At 40.1% G+C, this 24,135-nt stretch overlaps 1 protein-coding gene and 1 long non-coding RNA gene across 6 annotated transcripts in view; one reads left to right on the forward strand and one right to left on the reverse strand.

Annotated features, from left to right (window-relative positions):
* ccdc57 (coiled-coil domain containing 57) overlaps window positions 1-24,135 on the forward strand; it is a 181,832-nt gene that overhangs the window by 93,566 nt on the left and 64,131 nt on the right. For all 5 annotated transcript variants that reach the window (XR_006315235.1, XM_043714701.1, XM_043714705.1 and 2 more), the window contains 3 exons: window positions 1,664-1,864; window positions 8,600-8,758; window positions 14,502-14,664. Coding sequence is in view for 4 of the 5 variants with exons in the window: in XM_043714701.1 (XP_043570636.1) it covers window positions 1,664-1,864; window positions 8,600-8,758; window positions 14,502-14,664 (523 nt within the window). In the remaining variant the exon portion in view is untranslated. The remainder of the gene's footprint in view (window positions 1-1,663; window positions 1,865-8,599; window positions 8,759-14,501; window positions 14,665-24,135) is intronic.
* LOC122562133 overlaps window positions 1-24,135 on the reverse strand; it is a 63,381-nt gene that overhangs the window by 37,445 nt on the left and 1,801 nt on the right. Inside the window, exon 2 of the long non-coding RNA XR_006315236.1 lies at window positions 23,298-23,423. This is a non-coding gene — a long non-coding RNA (uncharacterized LOC122562133). The remainder of the gene's footprint in view (window positions 1-23,297; window positions 23,424-24,135) is intronic.

The raw sequence follows: 24,135 nt of genomic DNA on the forward strand, positions 1-24,135 counted from the left end.
TCTCTCCTCTCTCTCTTCTCTCTCTCTTCTCTCTTCTCTTTTCTCTCTCCTTCTCGCCTTCTTGCCTTCTCGCTTTCTCTTCTTCTCGCCTTCTCTTCTCGCCTTCTCTTCTCGCCTTCTCTTCTCTCCCCTCACATCTTAAAAATATGCTTTCTAGTCTTGAAATCTCCCACCCAAGGGAAAAGACACTTATCATTCACCTTATCTGTACCCCTCATGATTTTATAAACCTCAATAAGGTAATCTCTCAACCTGCTAAGCTCAAGTGAATAAAGTCCCAGTCTCTTCCTAACTCACTGTCTATTCCCGGCAACATCCTGGTAAGTCTCTTCTGAACCCTCTCCAGTTTAATAATATCCTCCCTATAAAAGGACGACCAGAACTGTACACAGTCCTCCAGAAGAGGTGTCACCAAGGTCTTGTACAACCTCCACATAACATCCCAACTCCTATACTCAAAGGTCTGAGCAATGAAAGAAAGTGTGCTAAACACCTTCGTTACCACCTATCCAAGTGTGATGCAAACTTCAAAGACTTATGTACCTGAACCCCTAGGTCTCTCTATTCTCCAGTGCTACCAAATCCCTACTTTTAGTTGTGTAAGCCCTCGTTTGTTTTACCAAAATGCATTACCTTTATATATCGGTACTTTTTATACATTAAATGCAGATGTTGCTGAGAATGTCATTACATGATGTCCAAATCTATGAGTACTATTTTAAGAGTCAACACTGAGTCCTAATAATCTTTTCTCAGTTAAGACAAGTTTGGAGAACATTGTATTCCTTCCTTTTGAAATTTTCCTGAAGAAGCTGTCCCTCGGTCACTTGTTCCAATATCACAAACAAAGGAGTCTAGTCTAATGAATCACTCTGGACTGCTCAAATGGTGGATTTGATTAAGCTAAATCTGATGCAGTCCTCAGCTACATTGAACATGAATTATTCATGATAAAGTTTCGGAGCCTGAAACCGCTTGTTTCTTGATCCACTATCTCAGCTCTGAAATCAAACCCCAATTTTATGGTTCTAATAGTTCATATGTTTGATTTTCATTTCACAATTTAAACTTTTGAATCATTCTGCTATTGAATTTTTTGAAAAGTATTTTATATGAACTGCATGCTTTTAAAGGATTGCACTGCTAACTATTTGACATATTTTAATATTATGTGGCATTGGTGTGAACTGCAAAGAAGAGGCAGTTGAGCTATGAATTGTAACAGGCTGGGAAAATTTTTAATTGTTTTTTTTTCCTACAGGAGCCTGCAATGTTCATGAACAAGAGACATTTTCAACACTAATGCGCATATTGTTCAAAATTTTTAAAAATTAATTTATTGGGTGCGGACATTGCTGGCTAGGCCAGCATTTATTACCCATCCCTTGCCTAAAGGACATTAGAGAACTAAATGGGTTTTTTGATTATCAACCATGGTTTCATGGTGGCCATGAGACTCTTATTACAAATTTTTATTAAGTTCAATTTTCGCTATCTGGCATGGTAGTGTTTGAAGCCAGGTCCCCAAAACTTTGCCTGATCTCTGGTTTAACAGTCTAGCAATAGTAGCATAAAGCCATCGCATTCCCCTCAAAATAAAGAAACATTTTTATTTTAGTAATTGCCTTTTTCTTTGAAATTAAAAGCTCTAATATTTCTTTAGACATTGTGAATTGGATCGTTTTGCTCGTGAGAGAGATACAAAACTTGCTACTGTAAGGGAATTACATTCAGAACAGATTAGAGAGCTGGAAAACAATATACGTGAACTGCAAATGAGTTTGGAGACAGTTGAAATGGAGAAACGACGAATGGAATGGAGCCATGCAGATGCTACAAAGGAGAAAGATGATACTATTGAGAAGTAAGTGTCTGTTCCATTCCTTGAAGTAGTCAATCTTTTATGCTATTTCACCAAATACAATATTGATGTTTGAAAGAATAGGCTGTTGTGAGAATAATTGGATCCAGTTGTGGAATATGGGTTGGGGAGGGTTTAGGATGGAAGGAGTTAAGAGCAAGAGAATGAAGATGGTGGTAGGGAATAACTGGAAGAAAGCATGCAAGAAAGAAGAATGGATGAGGTGGAGTGGGAAAGATGGAATGCTGGGAGATCAGAGACAGGGAAATGATCTCTTCAGAGAAAGTCAACCAAGAACTTCTATCTCCCCACAGCCTGAAATTTTATGTTTGGTCCTATTAGAAGGAATGAAAATGTTTAAGCTCCAACTATTATAATTTCTTCAACGCGAGGCACTAGACTTGAAGATGTAACATTCTTAATCTTTATAAAAAATTTATCACAGCACCACCTACAGGTCTAACTTTATGACAGGCAAGATAATGGGTTTTTTCCATCGAGCAATATTGACTGAGTGTTTTAAGTGAAAAGCACACCACATATGTTGAAGTTAATATGTAACTATGATCTTTGTTGCACAACGATAGTTAAGATCAGATTGCATATTTTGGCACATGCATGGTTAGAGGATAAGAGAAATAGAGAGAGGAAAAGCTATAATCTACAAGTTGCTTTTCCCAACATGTCACAGACTACCCAATTCCTGCTTCATTTCCCCTCTTACAATTACACATCTTTTCAACTGCATTTCTATCTGCAGCAATCCCATTCTACTGATTGTATATGTTCTCCCCCAGTTTTCCATTCCTCAATCTCTCAACCCCTGTTCACCTCAATTCATTTTCCTCAGCTCCAATGTCTTTACAATCCTGTAATCATTCAACATTTTTCATAAATGGGATTTGAAGCCATGTACGTATATCACTTAAAGATTTGCCAAAAAATTAAAGTTCCAAATTTGGTGCTACAAAGTGCAGGCAGCAAGCAGAAATGAACCAGGCAGATCCTGGAGTACCAGGATCAAGATCAACAAAATATCTGTTTAAAGCTTTATGTTGGATATGCTTAAATTAAACTCTGTAAAAGCAAGATAATTTTCAGCTAATATTTATCGGATGAAATATTTGAAATATAGAACTAGTCTTTGCTCTCTTAACCACAGCTGTGTCCTTTAGTGTGACCTAGCAAGGATTGTAATGCCAATTACATTTCCTAATACAGTAAAAATACACTTAATGGGTATTCTAAAAAAAGAAACATCAGTTTAAATAGAACTGTTGCCCAGACATAGTTCTGTTCAATGCTCATTGTACAGAAAATGCCTGATAGGAATGATTGGTAAAGAATGGGCATTTTTTGTTTGCAGGAGAGTTTTAGTTGGATTCTTTTATGTAATATATACTTTAGTGTTCTTTCAACAAACACTTCTCACATCTTCATTGCATCTGTGCAACATTGCATTTTTTGACAGATACAGAATTGTTTGATCTCCTTCCTTCAACAGTTTGTTAAAATTGTTGAATTATGCCCATTTATTTATATATACAATGCATCTTAGGTGCTATTATATTATTTACACAATAAGTAATTTCTTATTGCCTTTGCCTTTGCATGCTGATCAGTAACCAAGAGCCTTCACGCTTATTGTCCACATCATCCCTTTTCTCCTATCTTCAAAGTTCTCCTTTTAGGTTTCTAACCTTTTCTCAATCTTTTCATTGGGAAATGCCAGCAGTCTCAATATAACTGCACCTCTCCTGGATTCTAACTTTCTCCCTCTAAACCTGCCACACCCTATTCTCTCGGATCTCCCTGTAACTTTTTAAATTAAATCTGCTGTCAAAGGTGTTAGTTGGAGTACCTACATCTATATACGGTTTCAGAGGTGGGATTCCAATTCTTTTACCCTCCTTTGAACTCCACAGGTCCTTGACCTCTCCCACAGCTTCCAACCAGTCCACCAACCACGAGTAGCCCACTTCTACCTTCTTCCAAAGATCCTCGAACATGATCATTCTGGTAGACTCATCTTTTTAACCTGTTCTTGTCTCTCAGAACTGATTTCTTACTTTTTAAACTTTTTTCTCCTTCCACCCTTTGCTCAGCCTCCTCCAACTCATGGATTTAAATACTTTTTTGCCATTTGAATGGTTTCCAGTTTCTTTGTCACCAGTTTCCTTGTCAAAGTGACCAGCTGTGATGGTGGAGATTTAAATCTGCAGTCATTACACACTGCTGCAAAAGGGTGTATATTTTGACTTGCCCTGACAATCCTACACTGAATGGGTACTGTTTCTGAAGGAGCCAGGATCAGAATTCACAACTAAGAATGTGAAGGTCAGTCCCAATGGGAAAAATAGGGGCAGAGTGGCATTTTGATACAGTCTGAGATAATTGCCACACCCAGAATAGCCAGGCCATTTACTTGATTCTTCTCCCTCATTCCAGGAGCTTCTGTCAAAGATTGGAATGAATCTGCATTGTCAGTTGTGAAAATCACTTTCTTTCCATTTTAAGACTTATTTTTTTCTTTCTAATATTCAATGTGCTTTACGATTACAGCTCTAAAAGTATTATGTGCCCTGTCGTGCCTTGTCCAGTATTAACCATTATTTATACAAGAACGATGATCTTATTGTTGGGTTGATATTTTGCTTTGAGCCTATGAGTTGCAGGATATTCTGATGGAAGTGGACATCCTCATCAGTCTGACTGAGCTTGGAGAACACCATTTGAGTGCAGGCAATTGCAAAGCGTCATGCAGGACCATATCCTGAACAGAGGGTCTCTAGGTCAGCCCACAGCAAAACTCCAAAACAAAGCCAAATCTCGGCCAAATAGTTAAAAGTTTTTTCAGGATCCAGACTGGCAAACCATTGTAATTGCTGTTGGTATGCTGACTCTAGACAGCAAAATAGTCCCACTGGACCTAAATTGAGTAAGAAAACTCAAAGGCCTATATCCAAGAGAGTGCACACCCTGGAAAGTCTACCTACATCTGATTTGGAACAGTTAATTTGCTTAGCAGCATCCAAATCTGAACCAATCACAAACATCTGGTTAAATGGTCGCCCAGTTCTACTGGAGGTTGATAATGGTGTGGTTGTTTCAGTGGTCACAGAACCAGTTTTTAACCCAATTTGCTCAGGACTCCAACTTTTAAGTTTGTGCAAGACCTCAGCTAGACTGAAAACTTATACTGGGAAACCTTTACAGATTAAGGGTACAACTTCTGTTCTGGTCTCTTATAAGAAGCAGCTGGTTCAGTTACCACTGATTATAATAAAAAGCTTGGGTCCAAACTTGATGGGGTTAAACTGGCTGATTTAGAAAATGGCTGCCTGAGTGAAGTCCCAATTAAATACCCAGAATTTTTTCAGGAAGGTCTAGGGTATATCAAAAGAACCAAGTCCACCTTGCATCTTAACTAAGAAGCAATTCCACGATTTTGCAAGGCCCACCCAACACCATTTGGCTTACGTGCAAAAGTAGAGGAAGAAATCAGAAAGCTAGAAAGCTAAGGGTCATCGAACCAGTACAAGTGGCTGTCTTTCACGAAGCTGAACATGAACAATGTGTATTTGCAACAGAATGTGAGTGCCTGATTGAACAAGATTAACAGCCCCAATCAGGGAGCTCTGGTTGACAGATAAGAAAAGGAGTGCCATTCTATTGTCTGTGACAGTTGGGTCTGAGGGAGCTGGCTCAGTGTCAAGGAATCTTCACGTGTACATAAAAGGTGACTTTGTGATGGGGACTACCAGCCTCTGAGGAGCTATTTCCACTTGTACGTTGGTGGAATGGAATTCTTTTCTATTCATGAAGTCAGCCATGTTATGATAGAACATTGTTAAAAATCACACAACACCAGGTTATAGTCCAACAGGTTTAATTGGAAGCACACTCGCTTTCGGAGCGACGCTCCTTCATCACCTGATGAATGAGCGTTGCTCCGTAAGCTAGTGTGCTTCCAATTAAACCTGTTGGACTATAACCTGGTGTTGTGTGATTTTTAACTTTGTACACCCCAGTCCAACACCGGCATCTCCAAATCATGATAGAACATGATTAGGTTATGATTTAATGTATATGATTCTGACCAATACCAGAGTATTTGGCAGCAAAGACTAGTCAATAAAAATCTTAAGATACAAAACAGTTATCATTACCACACATCTGCAACACAGTGAGACCTGAACTGTGTATCAGCGACACATGAGAGCACTAGAGAAATTCCATCATCAATGCCTCTGTCACATCTTCTGGATGGAACAAATGGTAGTTTCCCTGAAGCTAGGTGCACAAACGTTTGGCAAAGTTGCTACAAAATCAACTTTGATGGCCTGAACCCTGTCATAATGGCCAAAATGCATTTGTCACAACAGGCCTTGTTTTCTCTGCGCTCAGATTTTCCATACTTGGTCACGTGAAGACATGTGGCATTGCCTTGCTATCATGAATAGACAAATTGACAAATAGTTGATGATGACACTGATATGTAGTCAGGAGAAGGATATCATTTTGGCATGTCCCCCCACCCCTCAACCAATTCATAAGTATTTCAATTTATCAATTATTGTGGCTGAGAATATTTGTGAAGTGAATATCAAATCTGATTCCTTCACAAGCTGTGGGGCTGACTTGCTGGATAAATTCATGAGTCCATTAAAGATGTTTTCATGTCAGAACCTTAGTTGCTATTGATGAAACCTGCACCATGTACTACTGTTGGTTTTGCTTTAGCACAACTGTAAAATAGGGAAACTAGCTGGATACCACTGCCTTCATTTTCATCTTAGTGCAGTTACTGCATGTGTCCCAAGAATCTAATTGTGCATGCTCAGTCAGTTTTTTAAAATAGCTCGCCACAGCTTTGCTCACTAAGTCTTCCTTCCCTACTGTTCATTACTTCCCTCTCTTTAATTGCTAGTCTTCTTGCCCTCTCACTCCTCAGCCTTTTCTTGGATGGCAAGGAGGAGGGAACAATGGAGTCAGAGTGGCAAGTGGCAAGGAGTGGAAATCAGTGAGTTGAAGCTGAGAAAAAGCCAGCAGGATGCATGTAGAAAAAGTAGTAGGTAAGTAGCGAAATTAGAAATGGGATGTGGACACCAATGGCTGGCCAACATTTATTGCTTGTCCATTGCGAAGGTGGTGGTGAGCTGCCTTCCTGAATTGCTACACTCTATTTGCTTCAGGTAGATCCACAATACCAAGAAGAGAATTCCAGGATTCTGATCCTGTGATAATGAAGGATTGGTGATTTATTTCCAAGTCAGGATGATGAGTGACTTGGAGGGGAACTTGCAAGTGGTGGTGTTCCCAGGTATCTGCTGCCCTTCCCCTTCTAGATGAAAGTGGTTGTGGATTTGTAAGGTGCTGTCTAAGGAGTAATGGCTAATTCCTGCAGTGCAGCTTGTAGATAGTACACACTGTTGCAACTGCAACTGATAATTGATGGTGGAGGAAGTAAATGCTTGTGAGTGTGGTGTCAATCAAGTGGCTGTTTTGTCTGGTTGATGTTAAGCTTCTTGAGTCTTTTTGAAACTGCACCCATCCAGGCAAGTGAGGAATATTCTATCGTGCCTCATAGATGTTCGAGGTAAAAACAATGACTGCAGATGCTGGAAACCAGATTCTGGATCAGTGGTGCTGGAAGAGCACAGCAATTCAGGCAATTCAATTTCTGTGTAGAAGTAGCTGATCACTATTCATAGGTTATTAGGAGCATCACAGTTATCCCCTGTTTTCTGGTTTAGGAAGAGAATTATTAGCTGATATTCCCACTCCTGATCACTGACCAGTAACCATTCTTTGGAAATTTTACAAAGATCAATGTCAGATAGGTGTATATCCAGAAAAGACAATACTTGACCTCACATGTGATGCATTATCATTGATTGTTGGTGCCTCCAAAATCTGACCAGTCCAAGTCAATGACCTACACAGAGAAAATGGAGCTTAAAAAAGATTAGTTCTGTCTGATGTGTCACTGATTCTTTGATTTAATATCCTATATTTCACAAATGGCTTAGTGCCAGATCCTTTGCTCTCGATTCTATCACTTGGAGCTAAGACTTCCTGAAGAAGAAAATTGTTCTTGTGCATTTGAACAAATTCTCTTAAAAAGCACTTGACATAATTTCTGACTAAATCTGCTTCTGTAAATATACATTAGTGAGTTTTATCAGGAAATACTTTTTATTATTTATATATTCCCTCCTCTGATTACATGATTGTATTAATTCTACTATTTTCCAACATGACAATTGCAATTGAGGGCCATTGATTGTAACTCGGAAAATTAAATTTGCAAATATAAAAAGGTGTTTTCTGAAACATCTTTGTTAGCTCTGCTTTTAAACTCAAAATCAACAGTGGATACCCTGTAATAAATTGAATAATTGCTAAGAGCACTAAGCAAACTGTTGAACAACTGAACAGTTCTGTTGTTCAATAAACTACTGCTATGTTACCAGAGGGTGGAGTAGAATGGAAAGGACACTCATTAATTTTAATGAAGTCCACTTCTAAATGCAGATAAAATGAAGACAAAACACTTTTTAGAAAATTATCCTATGGTATTGTAATTATTTAGAATTACTGCTGAATGGATGCAGTGACATTTGATAATGTAGCACAGTGCAGCTGTTTCAACTCACTGTGACTTGAAGCCAGGCCATTTATTTTAATTTGTAATGAGCTGCACAATTCTCATTTTTTTTCCCCCCTGTTTTCTAGGTTACATGGGAAACTTTCAATGCTAAAGACTGACTGGGATATTCATATAGCACAGATCTCCAAGGAGACTGTTGCTAAGGACATGCAAATTAAAATGTTGCAGGACCAGGATTCAAAGCTGAGAACTGAGTTAACCAAACACAAGGAGGATGTGGAAAAGTAAGCTGCATTGTCAGTCATTTAAACAATGGCAGATCATACTCACTTGAAAAACATACAGTTCGATTTTTGGAATAACGCTTGAAGTTTTGTAAAGTATCAAGGGATCAAAATTACTATTCCATTAAGAATATTTTAAGATGTAAAATTAAACTCTGATTTTAAGTAGATGTTGTTTTCTAAGAAGGTCAAAAAGTAAGTTTCAAAATTGCCACTTCAGCTCAGCTGTTAATTTTTCTTTTAAGAGCTCTTGATGAACTTGTAACATTAACTGCCTCAGAATTGTAAAATGTTAGCTCACATGGCCAGAAAAAATATTTCTTTCATCTAAACCCTTGCTAACAGTCATGGAGGGACGCTGATAAACAGAGAATCTACAATTGAGAATATGATATTATGCATCGGGTTTGTATAATAGACTGACACCACAGAGGAGAACTTGAATTTGCAGCAGGAGGGTGATAATTCTATTGTATTTTTTAAGTACATGTAAAATGTATAAGCTTTATACTTTCCATAATGTACAATATTTAATAGCTGTCTAATATTTATTCATCCATCTTCTACAAGGAGACATATGGGAAGTTAAGATCAAGCATAGAATTCATATGATGTAGGCCAAGATCACAGGGAATGATTCAATAAAGCCAGGTGCTTTGACCCCATCCGAAAGTTATAGAAACTATCCACAAAAAAAAATGAATAATCAAAAACGGAAATCCCAGTACAAAGGTTCTAAGCTGTTTGTACAGCAATGTACACAGTGTCTTTAATAAGACAGGATCCTTGGAAGCAATCGTGTGTAGGGAGGAACCAGACATTAGCCATTGCTCAGTGATCCAGATACAGAAATATCAGAACTGAAAATTAAACATTAAAGGGTGTAATATATTTAGAGAAGATAGAGAGGAAAAAGGAAAAGTAACTATAATTAAGAGTGGCAGATGTGGTTGTCAGCCATGCATAATTAGAATCCGTATGGATAGGAATAAAAGATAACAAAAGAATGCATCACGCTAATAGTGTTAGTTAAATATTATAGTTAAACATAATAAAACAAGGAATAGCAACTTGAGTATACCATATGCCCTGTGATGCCTACTTCTTGACTTTGGGTTTTTTCTCCCCTGCGTGTGCATAGTTTAAAATTCAATATTATCGTGGACAATCATGGGCTTGAAATCCTCTTCCCTGCATGTGCCTTTCGATTCTATCTATCCCAGCCTTCAAATATGTTCAAGAATGGAGCATTTACATCCTCTAGCATAGGGAATTCCTAAGATTCTCTGCATCTCAGTCTTAAATAATCAGCTTATATACTGAGACTAAACTCGTGTTTTCGATTTTCTAATCGGCAAAAAAACTATTTACCAGCATCTACTTTATCAAGCCATTCGGAATCTGTTATGTTTCAAAGAAATCCCTCTGTAATCCCAATTTACTCAGACTTTCACCATAGCCAACCTGCTCTTCTCTAAACCAACCCCAAATCAAGTATATCCTTCCTTTAAATTTTTTTTAGATTAGATTATTTATAGTGTGAAACAGGCCCTTCGGCCCAACAAGTCCACACCGACCCGCTGAAGCACACCCACCCAGACCCAACACTTACCCCTGCACCTAACACGGGCAATTTAGCATTGGCCAATTCACCTAACCTGCACATTTTTGGACTGTGGGAGGAAACCGGAGCACCCGGAGGAAACCCACGCAGACACGGGGAGAATGTGCAAACTCCACACAGTCAGTCGCCTGAGGCAGGAATTGAATCCAGGTCTCTGGCGCTGTGAGGCAGCAGTGCTAACCACTGTGCCACCATGCCGCCCAAATATGGAGACTAAGACTGCACACAGTGGGCTCAATTTTAATAGAAACCAGCCAGGAGTCAATTTTGGTAAGTTTTCCATGTGCCCTCATGAGGTTTCTCATCCTAATCTCTGAAACTCACCTCATTATCTAATGAGTGTTGCCTCTATGGCACTATGCTCATCCTGTCTTCACTCTTGCCAGAGATAGAAGTACTTGCCACTGCTGGGACCTCCAGGCATTCCCAATACCGTAGTCATTTTTAAAGCCAATCAGTGCACAAGGTCAAATGCTATCAGCCAGGAATTACCCTTCATTATGCACGTACTGGGAGGGGAGTCAAAAGAAATACTTCTCAGGACACATAGGTGGCACTACAGACACTTTGCTGCAATTTCAGTTGCATATTCACAAATGTATTGCCAGTTAAGAATCAAGCTATCGGTTACTTATTTTTAGCCTCTTCTGATCTTATAGCCCTGAGTAAGGAAGTGCTACTTTTTCACCAATGCCCAGAGTAGCGTAAAGCTTAATCATGCCAGCCACCATGTCATGTTGTCGCACCACATACTCCCCCAGTTGAAGCCAGGGTAGTGGTGACCAGACATGGACTCCCACCTCCACCATATTCCCATTTTACCATGGTCCTCCATTGCACAATTGTTTCCCCCCACCCTTATCATTAAGTTCACCCCTTCACATATAATATCGCTCTGCCAGTTATTGCATAATGTTTAGATACTGAAGCAGACCATGTTAAAATGAAACAAGACTTGGACAATATCCAGGCTTGGGCTGAGAGTGGCAGGAACATTTGTGTCGCACAAATGCTAGGCAATAACCATTTCCAATAAGACACAATCTAACCAGTGCCCCTTGGTATTCAGTGGTGTTACCAAAACTGATTCCTGCACTTTCAACATCTCTGGGGTTACCATTGACCAGAATTTAACTGGACTTGCTACTGGGTTCAGAAAAGATTTACATGGATGTTGCCAGGGTTGGAGCGTTTGAGCTATAGGCTAGGGCTATTTTTCCTGGAGCATCAGAGGCTGAGGGGTGACCTAAGGAAGGTCTATAAAATCATGGATAGCATAAATAGACAAGGTATTTCCGGGTGAGCCCAGAACTAGATGGCACAGGTGCAGGATGAGTAAGGAAAGATATAAAAGGGACCTAAAGAGCAACTTTTTCATGCAGAGAGGGGGTGCACATATGGAATGAGCTGCCAGAGGAAGTGGTGGAGGCAGGTACAATTACAGCATTTAAAAGGCATCTGAATGAGTACATGAGTAGGAAGTATTTAGAGGGCCAAGTGCTGGCAAATGAGACTAGATTAATTTAGGATATCTGGTCAGCATAGACGCATTGGACCAAAGGATTTGTTTCCGTGCCATACGTTTTATGACTGTAAGAGTAGGTCAGAGGCTAGGAATACTGTGTATGTGTACTGCAAATACTGTCAGGAGTGTGATGGAATACTCCCCACTTGACTGGATGAGTGTAGCTTCAACACTCAAAGTCCAGGACAAAGGAGCCTGCTTGTTTGGAACTACATCCACAAGCATGCATTCCATCCACCAGCAAAATATAATACCTACAAGATTTACTGCAGAAATTCACTAAAGATCCTTAGACAGCACCTTCCAAACCCACAACCAGTTCCATCAAGAAGGACAAAGGTTGAAGAAACATGGGAATACTACCACCTGCAAGTTCCCCTCCAAGCCACTCACCATCTGACTTGTATATATTTCACCATTCCTTCACTGTCGTGGGGTCAAAATCTTGTAGTTCCCTCCCTAAGGGTATTGTGGATCAACCTACAACACTGACTGCAGCAGTTCAAGAAGGCAACATACCAATGAAATAACTCCACAAACGGCAGTATCCCATCACCAAGTGACACTTTATTTACATGTGGAAAGTCCTTGATACTGATCCAGCTCCCTCAGAGTCAGCTCTCAAAGTGAAAGGATGTCTGACACCCTTGTTTTTATCTGTCAGCTAGAGCCCCTGCTTGGACCAGATTAACTGCTCCAATGAGGGGACTCAATTCTGTGAGTTGAGAGTGTGGTGCTGGAAAAGCACAGCAGGTCAGGCAATATCCTGAGAATTGACATTTCAGGCAAAAGCCCTTCATCAGGATTCATCAGATTCTGTTAGAATCACTACAATCATCAGCTTCTCATGGGCAACTAGGGATAGGCAATAAATACTGACCATCCAGTAATGCCCATGTCCCACGAGTGAATTAAAAAACCCCAGCATGTTGCCTCCAATTCCAACTTCTGAGTTCCCAGTTTCCCTTCTCCAATAAAGGCCATGATAACCCCCTTTTGACATTCACTGAGCCAACTCTCACATCTGACCATTGCCCACCCCCTTGACTGACACAGAAGGATAGTCCTGATTGACAAATGAACAACTGCCTGACTAATCTATGTGTAGCTCCCTGACTGATTTAGCACAAATCTATTGACTAATTGCCCTGGACCTGCAGGATTGATCATGGCCCACTCCCACACAGTAAAGGTATGGATTTCTGTACGTCCTGCAGCCTACTGACAATGTCCTAGCACCTGGACTGATTTTGGACGCTGTTTTTGAGTTACAGTGCCAGGACCCACTGACTGAAGACAGTTCTCCTTGGCCGCACTGAGAGCTACTCCCTGAAGATTTTGACACATGCTATCTGGTCGAAGGACTTGCAGTGAGCTTGCTGCATATGTTGTTAGTACATTGTCCAAGTCTGAGATTGATGTAGTATGATGTCCGACAGCAACATGTCCACCTATTTGACTGGTTGCTGCTGGCAACCATGACACGCTGCCTAGTTTTGTATGTGCACTAAATATCAAGGCAAGACAGAAGGACTGTGAACCTTTAAGGTCTGGCTGAGGGACAAAGATGCAAGACAAGAGCACCAATGTAATGCATCCAAATAAGTGCAAAGTGAGCGAATACTAAGAGAACATGTGATGAACTCTGAGATGCATTCTAGTCCAATGCATGAGTTGGGTGCGTGTTCTTGCATCTTTATAAACATAATCCAATGGAGGCTTTAGCTTATGAAACATCTCAAATTTGAGAAATTTAAAGAAGTGGAAAATTATGAAAAAGGAAATATTAGGAAAGCTGACCTAAAGGTTGGTCAAAGACTGGGTTTTAAAGAGAAATTTAAAATGGGTGGCACGGTGGCTCAGTGGTTAGCACTGCTGCCTCACAGCACCAGGGACCCGAGTTTGATTCCAGCATCTGGAAGCTGTCTGTGTGGAGTTTGCACATTCTCCTCGTGTCTGCGTGGGTTTCCTGGTGCTCCAGTTTCCTTCCACAGTCCAAAGATGTGCACGTCAGGTCAATTGGCCATGCTAAATTGCCCATAGTGTTCACAGGTGTGTAGGTTAGGTGCATTAGTCAGGGGAAATGTAAATTAATAGGGTAGGGGAATGGGTCTGGGTGAGTTACTCTTCGGAGGGTCAGTGTGGACTTGTTGGGCCAAATGGCCTGTTTCCACACTGTAGGGATTCTCTGATTAAAATGAAACCAAATAGAAGCAGTAGAGTTTAGAGCATAGGCAGCTAAAATCATGTTCATGAATAGCAGAAGTGAGTAAAGTGAGTGGAAATACACACAAGAGGCTCAGATCAGAGAAACAGATTTTAGGGATGAGAACTTTAGGTTTAACACACTGATTAATATTAAATTAGCAAAAACAGGGAATGGACCATCAATGCTTGCTGCAGTTTGTAAAAGCTTTTAAGGTAATTCACTTGAGTAGTACTGATAATGTCAGATATTTGCAATTGCCAGTAGATCCTCTCAAGATTAAATTACTGTTCTATTTTCAAGGCCAGTCATCAAGTAGTCTTCAAAAATGTAATGTTATTGTTCAAAAGTTATTCCTTATCTCATACTGAAAATGTTCTGGATTTAGATACAAACAACAGCTTGTCCGAGCTGTAGAAAGAGAGCGGGATCTGGAACGAATGAAAGTACAGGCCAAGTTGGACTGGCAGCACCGCTGTGAGGAGGTAGAAAGAAGTCAGTATGTAAAATCTGAAGAACTTATTCAAAGTCTGAGCCAAGCCCGGGATCAGGTGGGTTACAGAAAATGATGTTCAGTAGATCATTCGTTTTTGAGATCAGACCTTCATTGCAGTGTCCCATTTTTGATGAATGGCTGAAAGAATTATGTCATTGTCACAAATATCTTGAAGGTACGGTGAAAAGTGTTTTGTCAGCATAGTCCAGTGCCATTTTGAGTTAGACAAAGAATTAAAAGAAATTACTTTAAAATAGAGTCCATCTTCTGTTCAAATTTAGTCTCAAGCGCAGTTCCAGGGTTTCTGCAAGATGTTCCAGGCCTCAAGGGGGCCCCGCTCTGGGCACCGCCACAGCTGATGCTCTGCTGCAGGCAGGAGTCCCCGCTCTGGGCACCACCACCACCACCAAGAGTTCAGGCTCCAGGCCTACCGCAGCCAGGGGTCCCTGCTGGGCTCTACCACCACCAAGAGTGTCAGCTCCAGGCCTCCAGCAGCCAGGAGACCCCTCTCCTGGCACCACTACCATCACTGAGTCCAGTCTCTGGTCCTGCTGCTGCCAGGAATCCCGATCCATGCTGCTGATGCTGCAGCCCCTGCCCTGCCAACATTGTTCCTGCTTCGAAGATGAATAAAGGAAAGGAAAAAGACAAAAAGGTGAAAGAGAAAAGGATGCTGCTGACCTGGAGCAGACAAGCTCAGGAGCTCAAGATGTACTTGAGCCCAGTCCTCAAAGTAATTGTTTTTGTGATGTCTAATTTTAGAGGACAGTTTTACTTGGGTGTCAATCTTTAAACACCTCCAAGCAATACCATTTCAAGCTAGTGGAACATTCTAAGTAAACAGCCCACAACATTTTTAAACAAAAAACAATTTGCCTCATCTCCTAATGTTAACAGAAACTTTAAAAAATATTCAGGGTCTAATCCACATCATTGTCAAGAATTAATCAGTTCTTCCCTGGGTCACACCTTATCTGTGTAACAAGTTTTGTTGAAATCTGTTCTTAGTTATCAGATATATTGTTTGCAACAGTTAGGCTTTCAAACAGAGGTAAAAAGATTACCGTCACCCACTTTGAGTGGCAGAGGCAATCTCACCAACTGGATTGAATGTATTTTTTGCAGTCACATTTGGTGATTCTGTAATTTTTGTAGACATATATTCTAAGCTTGTTGTCATAGATTTGCATACTTTGAACTCAGTTTGCTTTCTCCTAGAAAAATAATAAAGTAACTTACAAAAGCTATCGCAGACATATGAATAAATTTCTGTAAATAAGTTAGAAGAAAGTTCATTTGGGTAATACAAGATGTCAATGTAGGGGATGGGTTACCCATAAAGGACCATGCTTACAGACTGAACTCATACATCTTAGCTAAACTGAGAGAAGAGATCACATCATGATGGACAATAACATGATTGAACTGAGTCCTAGCAGCTGGAGCTCACCTATTGTGATGCTGAAACCAGATTAGTCACTGGGATATTTCACAGATAATTGCAACTTCAGTGTGATTTCAAAGATGAAGTCATATCTGATTCCACCATTGTCAGATTGTATTGAGAGTTTGGATTTGTGTATTTTGCTACAGAAATTGACTTGTTAAAAATATATGACGAAGTTTCATTGACTGATACAACCAAAGGAATTTCAGCTTTTACAACCTTTGGACTTTATCAATGTAAAGTCATGCTGCTTGGAATGAAAAATTCACCAGCAATCTTTGAATAATTAACCAAGAAAGTCATTGAAGGATTATGCAAATATGACAATTTGATTGTATTCAGTTAAACCTCGAAGGAACATTTACAACACTGTGAGGAAAACTAACTTATTTGAGCCATGTAGCAGGAACAAAGACAAGTAGCAACTAGAGAAGCAAAAATAAGGGCTACCTTAAACTTTAATGCATCTAGGATAAGGAGTAACATTTTGTAGTGGAGTATTGTGATGTTTGAGTGATTTTATCAGAAGTTTGTTTTGATTTTCAGCACAGTAATGGCTCCTTTGACACGTTGGTTAAAGAAAGGCAAGACATTTGAATAGACAAAAGAATGTCAGAGTGCCTTTCACTACTTGAAAAATTTACTGACTACCACACCAGATTTAGCAGTACAGTGTAGAACACAGGAGATAGGAGCAGGAGTAGGCCGTTTGACCACTTCATCTTGCTGTACCACAAGAGCTGCACGGTGGCACAGTGGTTAGCACTGCTGCCTCACAGCGCCAGAGATCCGGGTTCAATTCCCGACTCAGGCGACTGACTGTGTGGAGTTTGCACGTTCTCCCCGTGTCTGCGTGAGTTTCCTCCGGGTGCTCCAGTTTCCTCCCACAGTCCAAAGATGTGCAGGTCAGGTGAATTGGCCATGCTAAATTGCCCGTAGTGTTAGGTAAGGGGTAAATGTAGGGGTATGGGTGGGTTGTGCTTCGGCGGGTCGGTGTGGACTTGTTGGGCCGAAGGGCCTGTTTCCACACTGTAATGTAATCTAAAAAAAAGAGCTATATCTACCTCTTGCTTGAAAACACAATATTTTGGCCTTTACCGATTTTTCTTTTCTCTCTGTGATAGTGAATTCCACAAACTTATAACACTCTGGGTGAAGAAATTTTCCTCATCTCTGTCCTAAAAGGCTTGCCCCTTAACCTTAAACCATGACCCCTAGTTTTGCACACCCAACAATTAGGGACATCTTTTCTGCATCTAAACTGTGTAGTCCTTCTGGAATTTTACAGATTTCTATGAGATCATTCTGCCAGTGCCCCCCCCCCCCCAATTCTTCTAAACTACAGTGGATACAAACCTAACCAACTAAATTTCTCATCATATGTCAGTCTTACCATCCTAGGAATCGATTTGGTAAACATTTACTGCACCCTCTCTATAGAAATAACATCCGTCAGAAAAGGAGACCAAAGCAGTGTACAATATTTCAGCTGTGGCCTCATCATTTCCCTGTTTAATTGTGGCAAGACTTCCTCCCTTCCCATGTAACTACAGACGGTGCAACAACTGCCCCTTACCACCTCCCTGCTCACCATCCAAGGGCCGAAACAGTCTTTCCAGGAGAAGCAGTGTTTCACCTGTACCTCCTCAAATGTAGACTGGGTGACCACTTTGCAGAGCACCTCCAGACCATAGAAAAGGAGGAACTTACAACAATCACTAAAACTAGATGTAAAGTATTGAGCAAATTACTGGGATTAAAGGTAGTCAAGTCCCCAGGGCCTGAATGCTAGGGTCACAAAGGAAGTGGCAGCAAAGATAATGAATGCATTGATTGTTATACTCCAAAATTCCCTGGTATTTGAAAAGGTTCCAGTGGATTGGAAAAATACTAATAAAATACCCTTATTCAAAAAGAAGGGAAGCAAAATGTAGCTGTCATTGTGAAATTGTTGGAATCCAACATTTAAGGAAGTAGTAATGGTACATTTGGAAAGTCAAAATGCAATTATCCACACTAATGGTTTTATGAAAGGTAAATTCCCATGAATGCAGAGGTGCTGCTCGTGGCAATATTTTCCCATGTTGGCACTCTGGGTACTACCCCACCAATGCAGCTATTTTGGCATCCAACCCTGGCAACCAGGCATAGCTTCTTGCCAGCATCTTCATGTTGGAAACCTCTAGATGACCCTTGTGGAGTTCGGTCAGTATCTTGTGGCAGCCTTTACTCTGGACAATCAACCTTGCTCCCCACAACAATATGCTGTTCTCCACAGTGATCTGGTCTTGCTGGATCCAAAAAGGTTTCAATCCTGGTTGCGATGGCCATTCTGTTTCCCCCATGACCACCAGCTGTTTCAATTTCGCTAAGACAGAATCTGTTTGAGCTATAGGGAGAGGCTGAATAGACTGGGGTTATTTTCTCTGGAGTGTCGGAAGCTGAGAGATGACCTTATATAGGTTTATTAAATCATGAGCGGCATGAATAGGCTAATTAGGCAAGGTCTTATTCCAGGCCTCAGTGAGTCCAAAACTAGAAGGCATAGGTTTAAGGTGAGAGGAGAAAAATTTAAAAGGGATCTAAGGGGCAACTTTATCACGCAGAGGGTATTGTGTGTGTGGAATGAGCTGCCAGAGGAAATACTTGAAGCTGGTATAATTACAACATTTAGAAGGCGTCTGGATGATACGAAGGGTTTAGAGGGATATGGGCTAAATGCTGGCAAATGGAACTAGATTTATTTCAGATATCTGGTCGGCATGGACAGGTTGAACCGAAAGGTCTGTTTCCATGTTATATATGTCTATGACTCTATTTGACAGGCAAAGTAAATAAAGTAGATGTAGTATATTTGGACTTCCAGAAGGCATTTGATAAGATTGTACACAAAAGGTTAATACATATGGTAGGATCACATGGAGATAGGAGTAATATACTAGTCTGGATAGAGCATTGGTTCACCAACAGAAAGCAGAAAGTTGGAATGACTGTCTTTTTCTGGTTCGCAAGCTGTAACTGGTGGATTGCCATAGGGTTTGGTCCTCAGGTCTCGACTATTTATCATCTATATTAATGTCTTACATAGAAGGATAAAAGATACTATTGCCAAATTTGGAAATGACACTAAAACAGGTAAGAAAATAAATTTCAATACAAATTAAGTAATTTACAAATGCATGTGGATAAATCAGGTGACTGAGTCAAAATTTGGTAGTTGAGTTTCAAGTGGTCATGTGAGTTTTAGTTTTCATTTTGGTTGGAAGAATAAAAAGACAACTTACTTAAATCGAGAGAAACTTCAAAATGCTTTGGTGCAGAAGGATCTGGGTGTCCTTGTGCATGGATCACAGAAAGCTGCTATGCTTTTCAGGTAATAAAAAGGACAAATGGAATTTTGGCATATATTGCTAAAGGAATGGAGTGTAACAGTGGGAAAGTATTATGGCAACTGTACAAGGCAATGGTGAGACTGTATCTGAAGTACTTGTATCATTTTGGTCCCATTATTTGAGGCAGATAGGAATTGCATTGGAGGTAGTTCAGAGAAATTTCACTCGATTTATTCCAGAGATGAACAGTTTATCTTAAGAAGAGACCTTGAGCAGCTTATACTCACTAGAATTTAGAATAATGAGAGCTGAAAATGTGTTGCTGGAAAAGCGCAGCAGGTCAGGCAGCATCCAAGAAGCAGGAGAATCGATGTTTCGGGCATGAGCCCTTCTTCAGGCTCATGCCCGAAACGTCGATTCTCCTGCTCCTTGGGATGCTGCCTTACCTGCTGCGCTTTTCCAGCAACACATTTTCAGCTCTGAACTCCAGCATCTGCAGTCCTCACTTTCTCCTCTTTAGAATAATGAGAGGCAATATAAATGCAGTATATAAGATGCTAAAAGGAATTGACAAAGTAGGCATAATGCAGATATTTCCCATTGTAGGGCAATCAAGAACAAGAATCATAGTTTTAGGCTAAGGTATGGCAGATGAGGAGGGATTACTTCTCAAAGGGTCATGAATCCGTAGAACTTCCTGTTCCAGAGTACAGTGGGTACTGGGGTATTGAATAAATTTAAGAAGTAAATATTTTTAGATTAGTAACAGGATAAAAGAATATGGGGAATGGGCAGGAAAGTGGAATTGAAGCCTAAATGAGTCAGCCATGTTTGTATTAAATACTGGCGTAGGTTCGAGGGGCTGAATTGCCTATTCCTGGTCCTAGTACGTGTATTGATTGTCAACTGAAGTATTCAACTGTGGAAGGAGTCTTTGTACCTAGTATTGCGTCTACAATATTTTTAACTCTACTTATCTAACAACTCTACGGAGACTTATTTACAGCCCTTTGACTTGCCTAGAAAGATTCCACAAAAAGACTTTGAGACTGTTTCATTGAATTTTAATGCTATAACCATACAATCTGAAAAGCATTCATATTACAGGAAAGGACAACCGTATAGTAGAAGCTTTGTCAAGAGCAAGTATAAAAAGGAAATTGATATCGTATAATAAAAATGGAATTATGTAGAAAATTATTACTATCGGAAGTCCTGACTTGTATATTTAGAATGAATGTTGGGACTGTTAAGTGAAACCTTCTATAACCAGAATAGGTGTAGTGATAAAAAATAACTTGCAATAGAAAAATGTAAATGCTTCTTAAACAAAACTTTTCATCTTTCTTTCTACAGGCAGATATGATGAAGCTTCATTATTATTGTCATTTGAAACTTGGTTCTAAAGTGGACAAAATGAGATATGGTTTTATGATTGAATTGTATTTCTATATTATATGTTAAGATTAGGACATGATTTTAGTTTAATTTTGAATTGAGCTGGTAGTAACAGTGTCTGGAGAATTGTTCACATGCTTCTAAAGGAGACTCCTTAAACAGTCCTTGGAGTGAATAGTTCAGTGCCTGAGAATAGAACAGGCCAAAACATAGGCTATTGTGTCCTGTGACATAGCAAAAGAGAGGCTGATGCATTGACATATATGCAACTTGCAGAGGCTTAGAGTCTTTCTACCTTTGACTCTTTTCATTGTAAATACTGAGGGGAAAATACTTCAATATTTTATCCAGTTCTTTACAATCACAACAAATTAACGTCAATATTTATTGTCATAACTGTGACATTTGGGACTGTTTATTGAAGATTTGATTGGTGAAGCATTTTGGTTTGAGGGGTGCTAGATAATGTACTTCCCTATTCTCAACACTCCCTGTGATAGAGTTAGAGTTAATTATCAAACATTTCATACTCTTAAAGATCTGTACTAGGTTACCCCTTTCACCTTCGTATCCTGGAGGAGATAAAAACTCAACCTGTCATCCTTTCCTTAAGCATTTGTTGTAAATCTAATATCATTCTTGTAAATCATTTTACACTCTCTACAGTACCTTTATAATTTAAATACTATTCTGCCCTATCAGCAGAAGGTCTTCCAAGTGTGGTCTATTTTCTATGTTTAAGTCAGCCAGCTATCCATTGCTATCATTTATCCCAGGATTCATACCTTAATTTTATTAATTTGTCCATGTGTCATACCTTAACTGTATTTTCTAAAAGCCTTTGATGTGTTACACCTGTTGTTCTTGTGATTGTAATGAAGTCAGCCAGGTGAACCTCATAGAATATGAGTTCCCTGATTGGGGCTGTTAATCTGGTCCAATCAGGGAGCCCTGGCTGATATAAACAGGTATGTCAGAGGTTCTAGTCACTCTGAGAGCTGGCTCTGAGGAAGCTGGACTAGTGTCAAGTATTATGCGTGTACAAAATAAAGGGTGACTTGGTGAGGGGATACCAACTTCTGTGGAGTTATTTCAGTTCTGTCCCTCCTATTCTCTCTTACCTCTTCAAAGAACTCAGTAAGGTTGGCCAAGCAAGACATACCCTTTTAAATGTTGAATATTCATCATCTGTTTGGTTTTTAGATGTTTGTTCTATCTTCTCCTTGAGTACCGATTCCAATATTTTTCAATGATTTCACAATGATTTACATTTTATTGTCAGGAATACAGTGAAAAACATATAATGCTGACCCACCTGGTGCCACCTTCGGCACAAAGATACCTAGGTACAAAAACATAAGTACATAACAGTAAAAGAAAATAAGTTAAAAAGTTAAGTACTGCCTTCATAGAATAAGTCAAAAAAATATTGAAATAAGGTCCAGTCGGTTCTGCTATAATGCCTGTTTCTTTTGAATTGAATTGAATTTGTCACGTGTACCGAGGCACAGTGAAAAGCTTTCTTCAACACGAATTGGCTTTAATGTCTTTGAAGTATTTAGACCATTATTTGTAGAACGCAAACTTTCCTTACCTGTATTTTCTATAATGTGATTCTGGTTCCATTAGTTTAAATGATGTGGCCATTGCGCCATTATCTTATATTGTGAGATTGCATAAGAACAGAACTGACCCATTATAACAGAACCAACTGTAATAGTTAACTTTAAAGTCCTTCTTAATATAAACAAGAAAAATAAAGTTAAAAGTTCAACTGTCTTTGAATTGTCTGCTTAGCTTGTTGTCTGGGATACCCCAGATCCCACTGTCGCCGCACATACTTGGGCACTGCTTACTCTTCCCACGTTGGGCTGCAATGCCATCACTGCTACTGCTGAAGCTGCCGCCTCCCCGAACTGCTGCTGCTGCCTCAAGAATGTACCCTGACAGGACCCACTTGCATACCGAGATACTGTCATGCTGGGCCAAGAGACCACCAAGTGCCTCCGAGAGACCAGGATGAGAGACTGCCATGGGCCAGGCAGGGCTGAGAGTGAAGGAAAGAAGCAAAGAACCCCCGAGGGAGAGAGAGGAAAAAAAGAGAAATAAATGAGAAAGAAATGGATGGAATGGATGAGTTCCTGCTGAAGCAAGCTACTCCACTGCCATCTTAGACAAGACTATTTTCACACTGCCAATGTTAATCTGACTAGTCTATTGTTTCCTGGACAGGATCCATCTCCCTTCTTAAAATATAGCTACACGTCACAATCTCTGGTGCTACACTTTTCCCTTAATGAATTATTAATTGTGTGTTATAGTGCCTCTGTTATTCTTAACCAGTTTATTTTACAATGTGTGCATCCATCCAGATGTTTGTTTATTTAATATTTCTCCATTTTGATTAATTTTTAAAAATTCTAGCACCATCTTCACTGTTATGTTAACTAGATCCAATTTCTTGTTAAAGACTAAAGCAGAATAATTATTACTCCTGATATTTCATGTTACCTGTCAATTAAGTCCTGATAGTGCCATCCCACTTTTTCTTTTCTTATTTGTTTTTCTTCTTTTGTTCATTAATAGGATGTGGGCATCATTGGTGAGGCCATTGTTTATTAGCCATCCCTAATTATCCTTGAATTGAATAAAATAAATTATTGTTACTTGTATTTTACAGTGAATCATACAGTAAAGAAATACAGTGAAAAGTTTTAACTTTCACCATGATCCAATGCCATTTTGAAAAGTTTAGAAATAAAAAGAAAAAGAGTAAAGAGATCTAGCTGGAAAACAGTCCAACTTTCTTCCACTGCCTCCACCATGAGTCCTGAGCCACCCCACCAATGTTGCAGTCTCTCGGGCATCATCTCTTCACTGCTGGGCACATGTTGCTGATGCCGCCACTGATGCCAGATTCCTGAGCTGGAACCATACTCTCCGCACAACCAGGAGCTCTCACCCCTGCTGCCACCGCCACCTCGCTGATAACCAGCAGTCATGACTCCGGCCTTACCACAACCAGGAGCTACCACCACCACCTTGCCAATAGCCAGGACACTCCAATTCCAGCCTTACCACAACCAGGAGCTGCTGCCACCAACTCGCCAAAAGCCAAGACACCCCAACTCCGGCCTTACTACAGCCAGGAGCTGCCACCACCTCGCCAATACTCAGGAGACCCAAACTCCGGCCTTACCACAACCAGGAGCTGCTGCCACCACTTTGCTGACAGTCCTTAGAGATCAGGGGCACCCATGTTGCTGTTAGGAAGGGGGTTGCAGTATTTTGGCCTAACTATAGTGAAGACATGGCAATAGATTTCCAAGCCAGGGTGGTGTGACTTGGA

This window comes from Chiloscyllium plagiosum, chromosome 24 (assembly GCF_004010195.1).
Source record: "Chiloscyllium plagiosum isolate BGI_BamShark_2017 chromosome 24, ASM401019v2, whole genome shotgun sequence".
NCBI lineage: Eukaryota > Metazoa > Chordata > Chondrichthyes > Orectolobiformes > Hemiscylliidae > Chiloscyllium > Chiloscyllium plagiosum.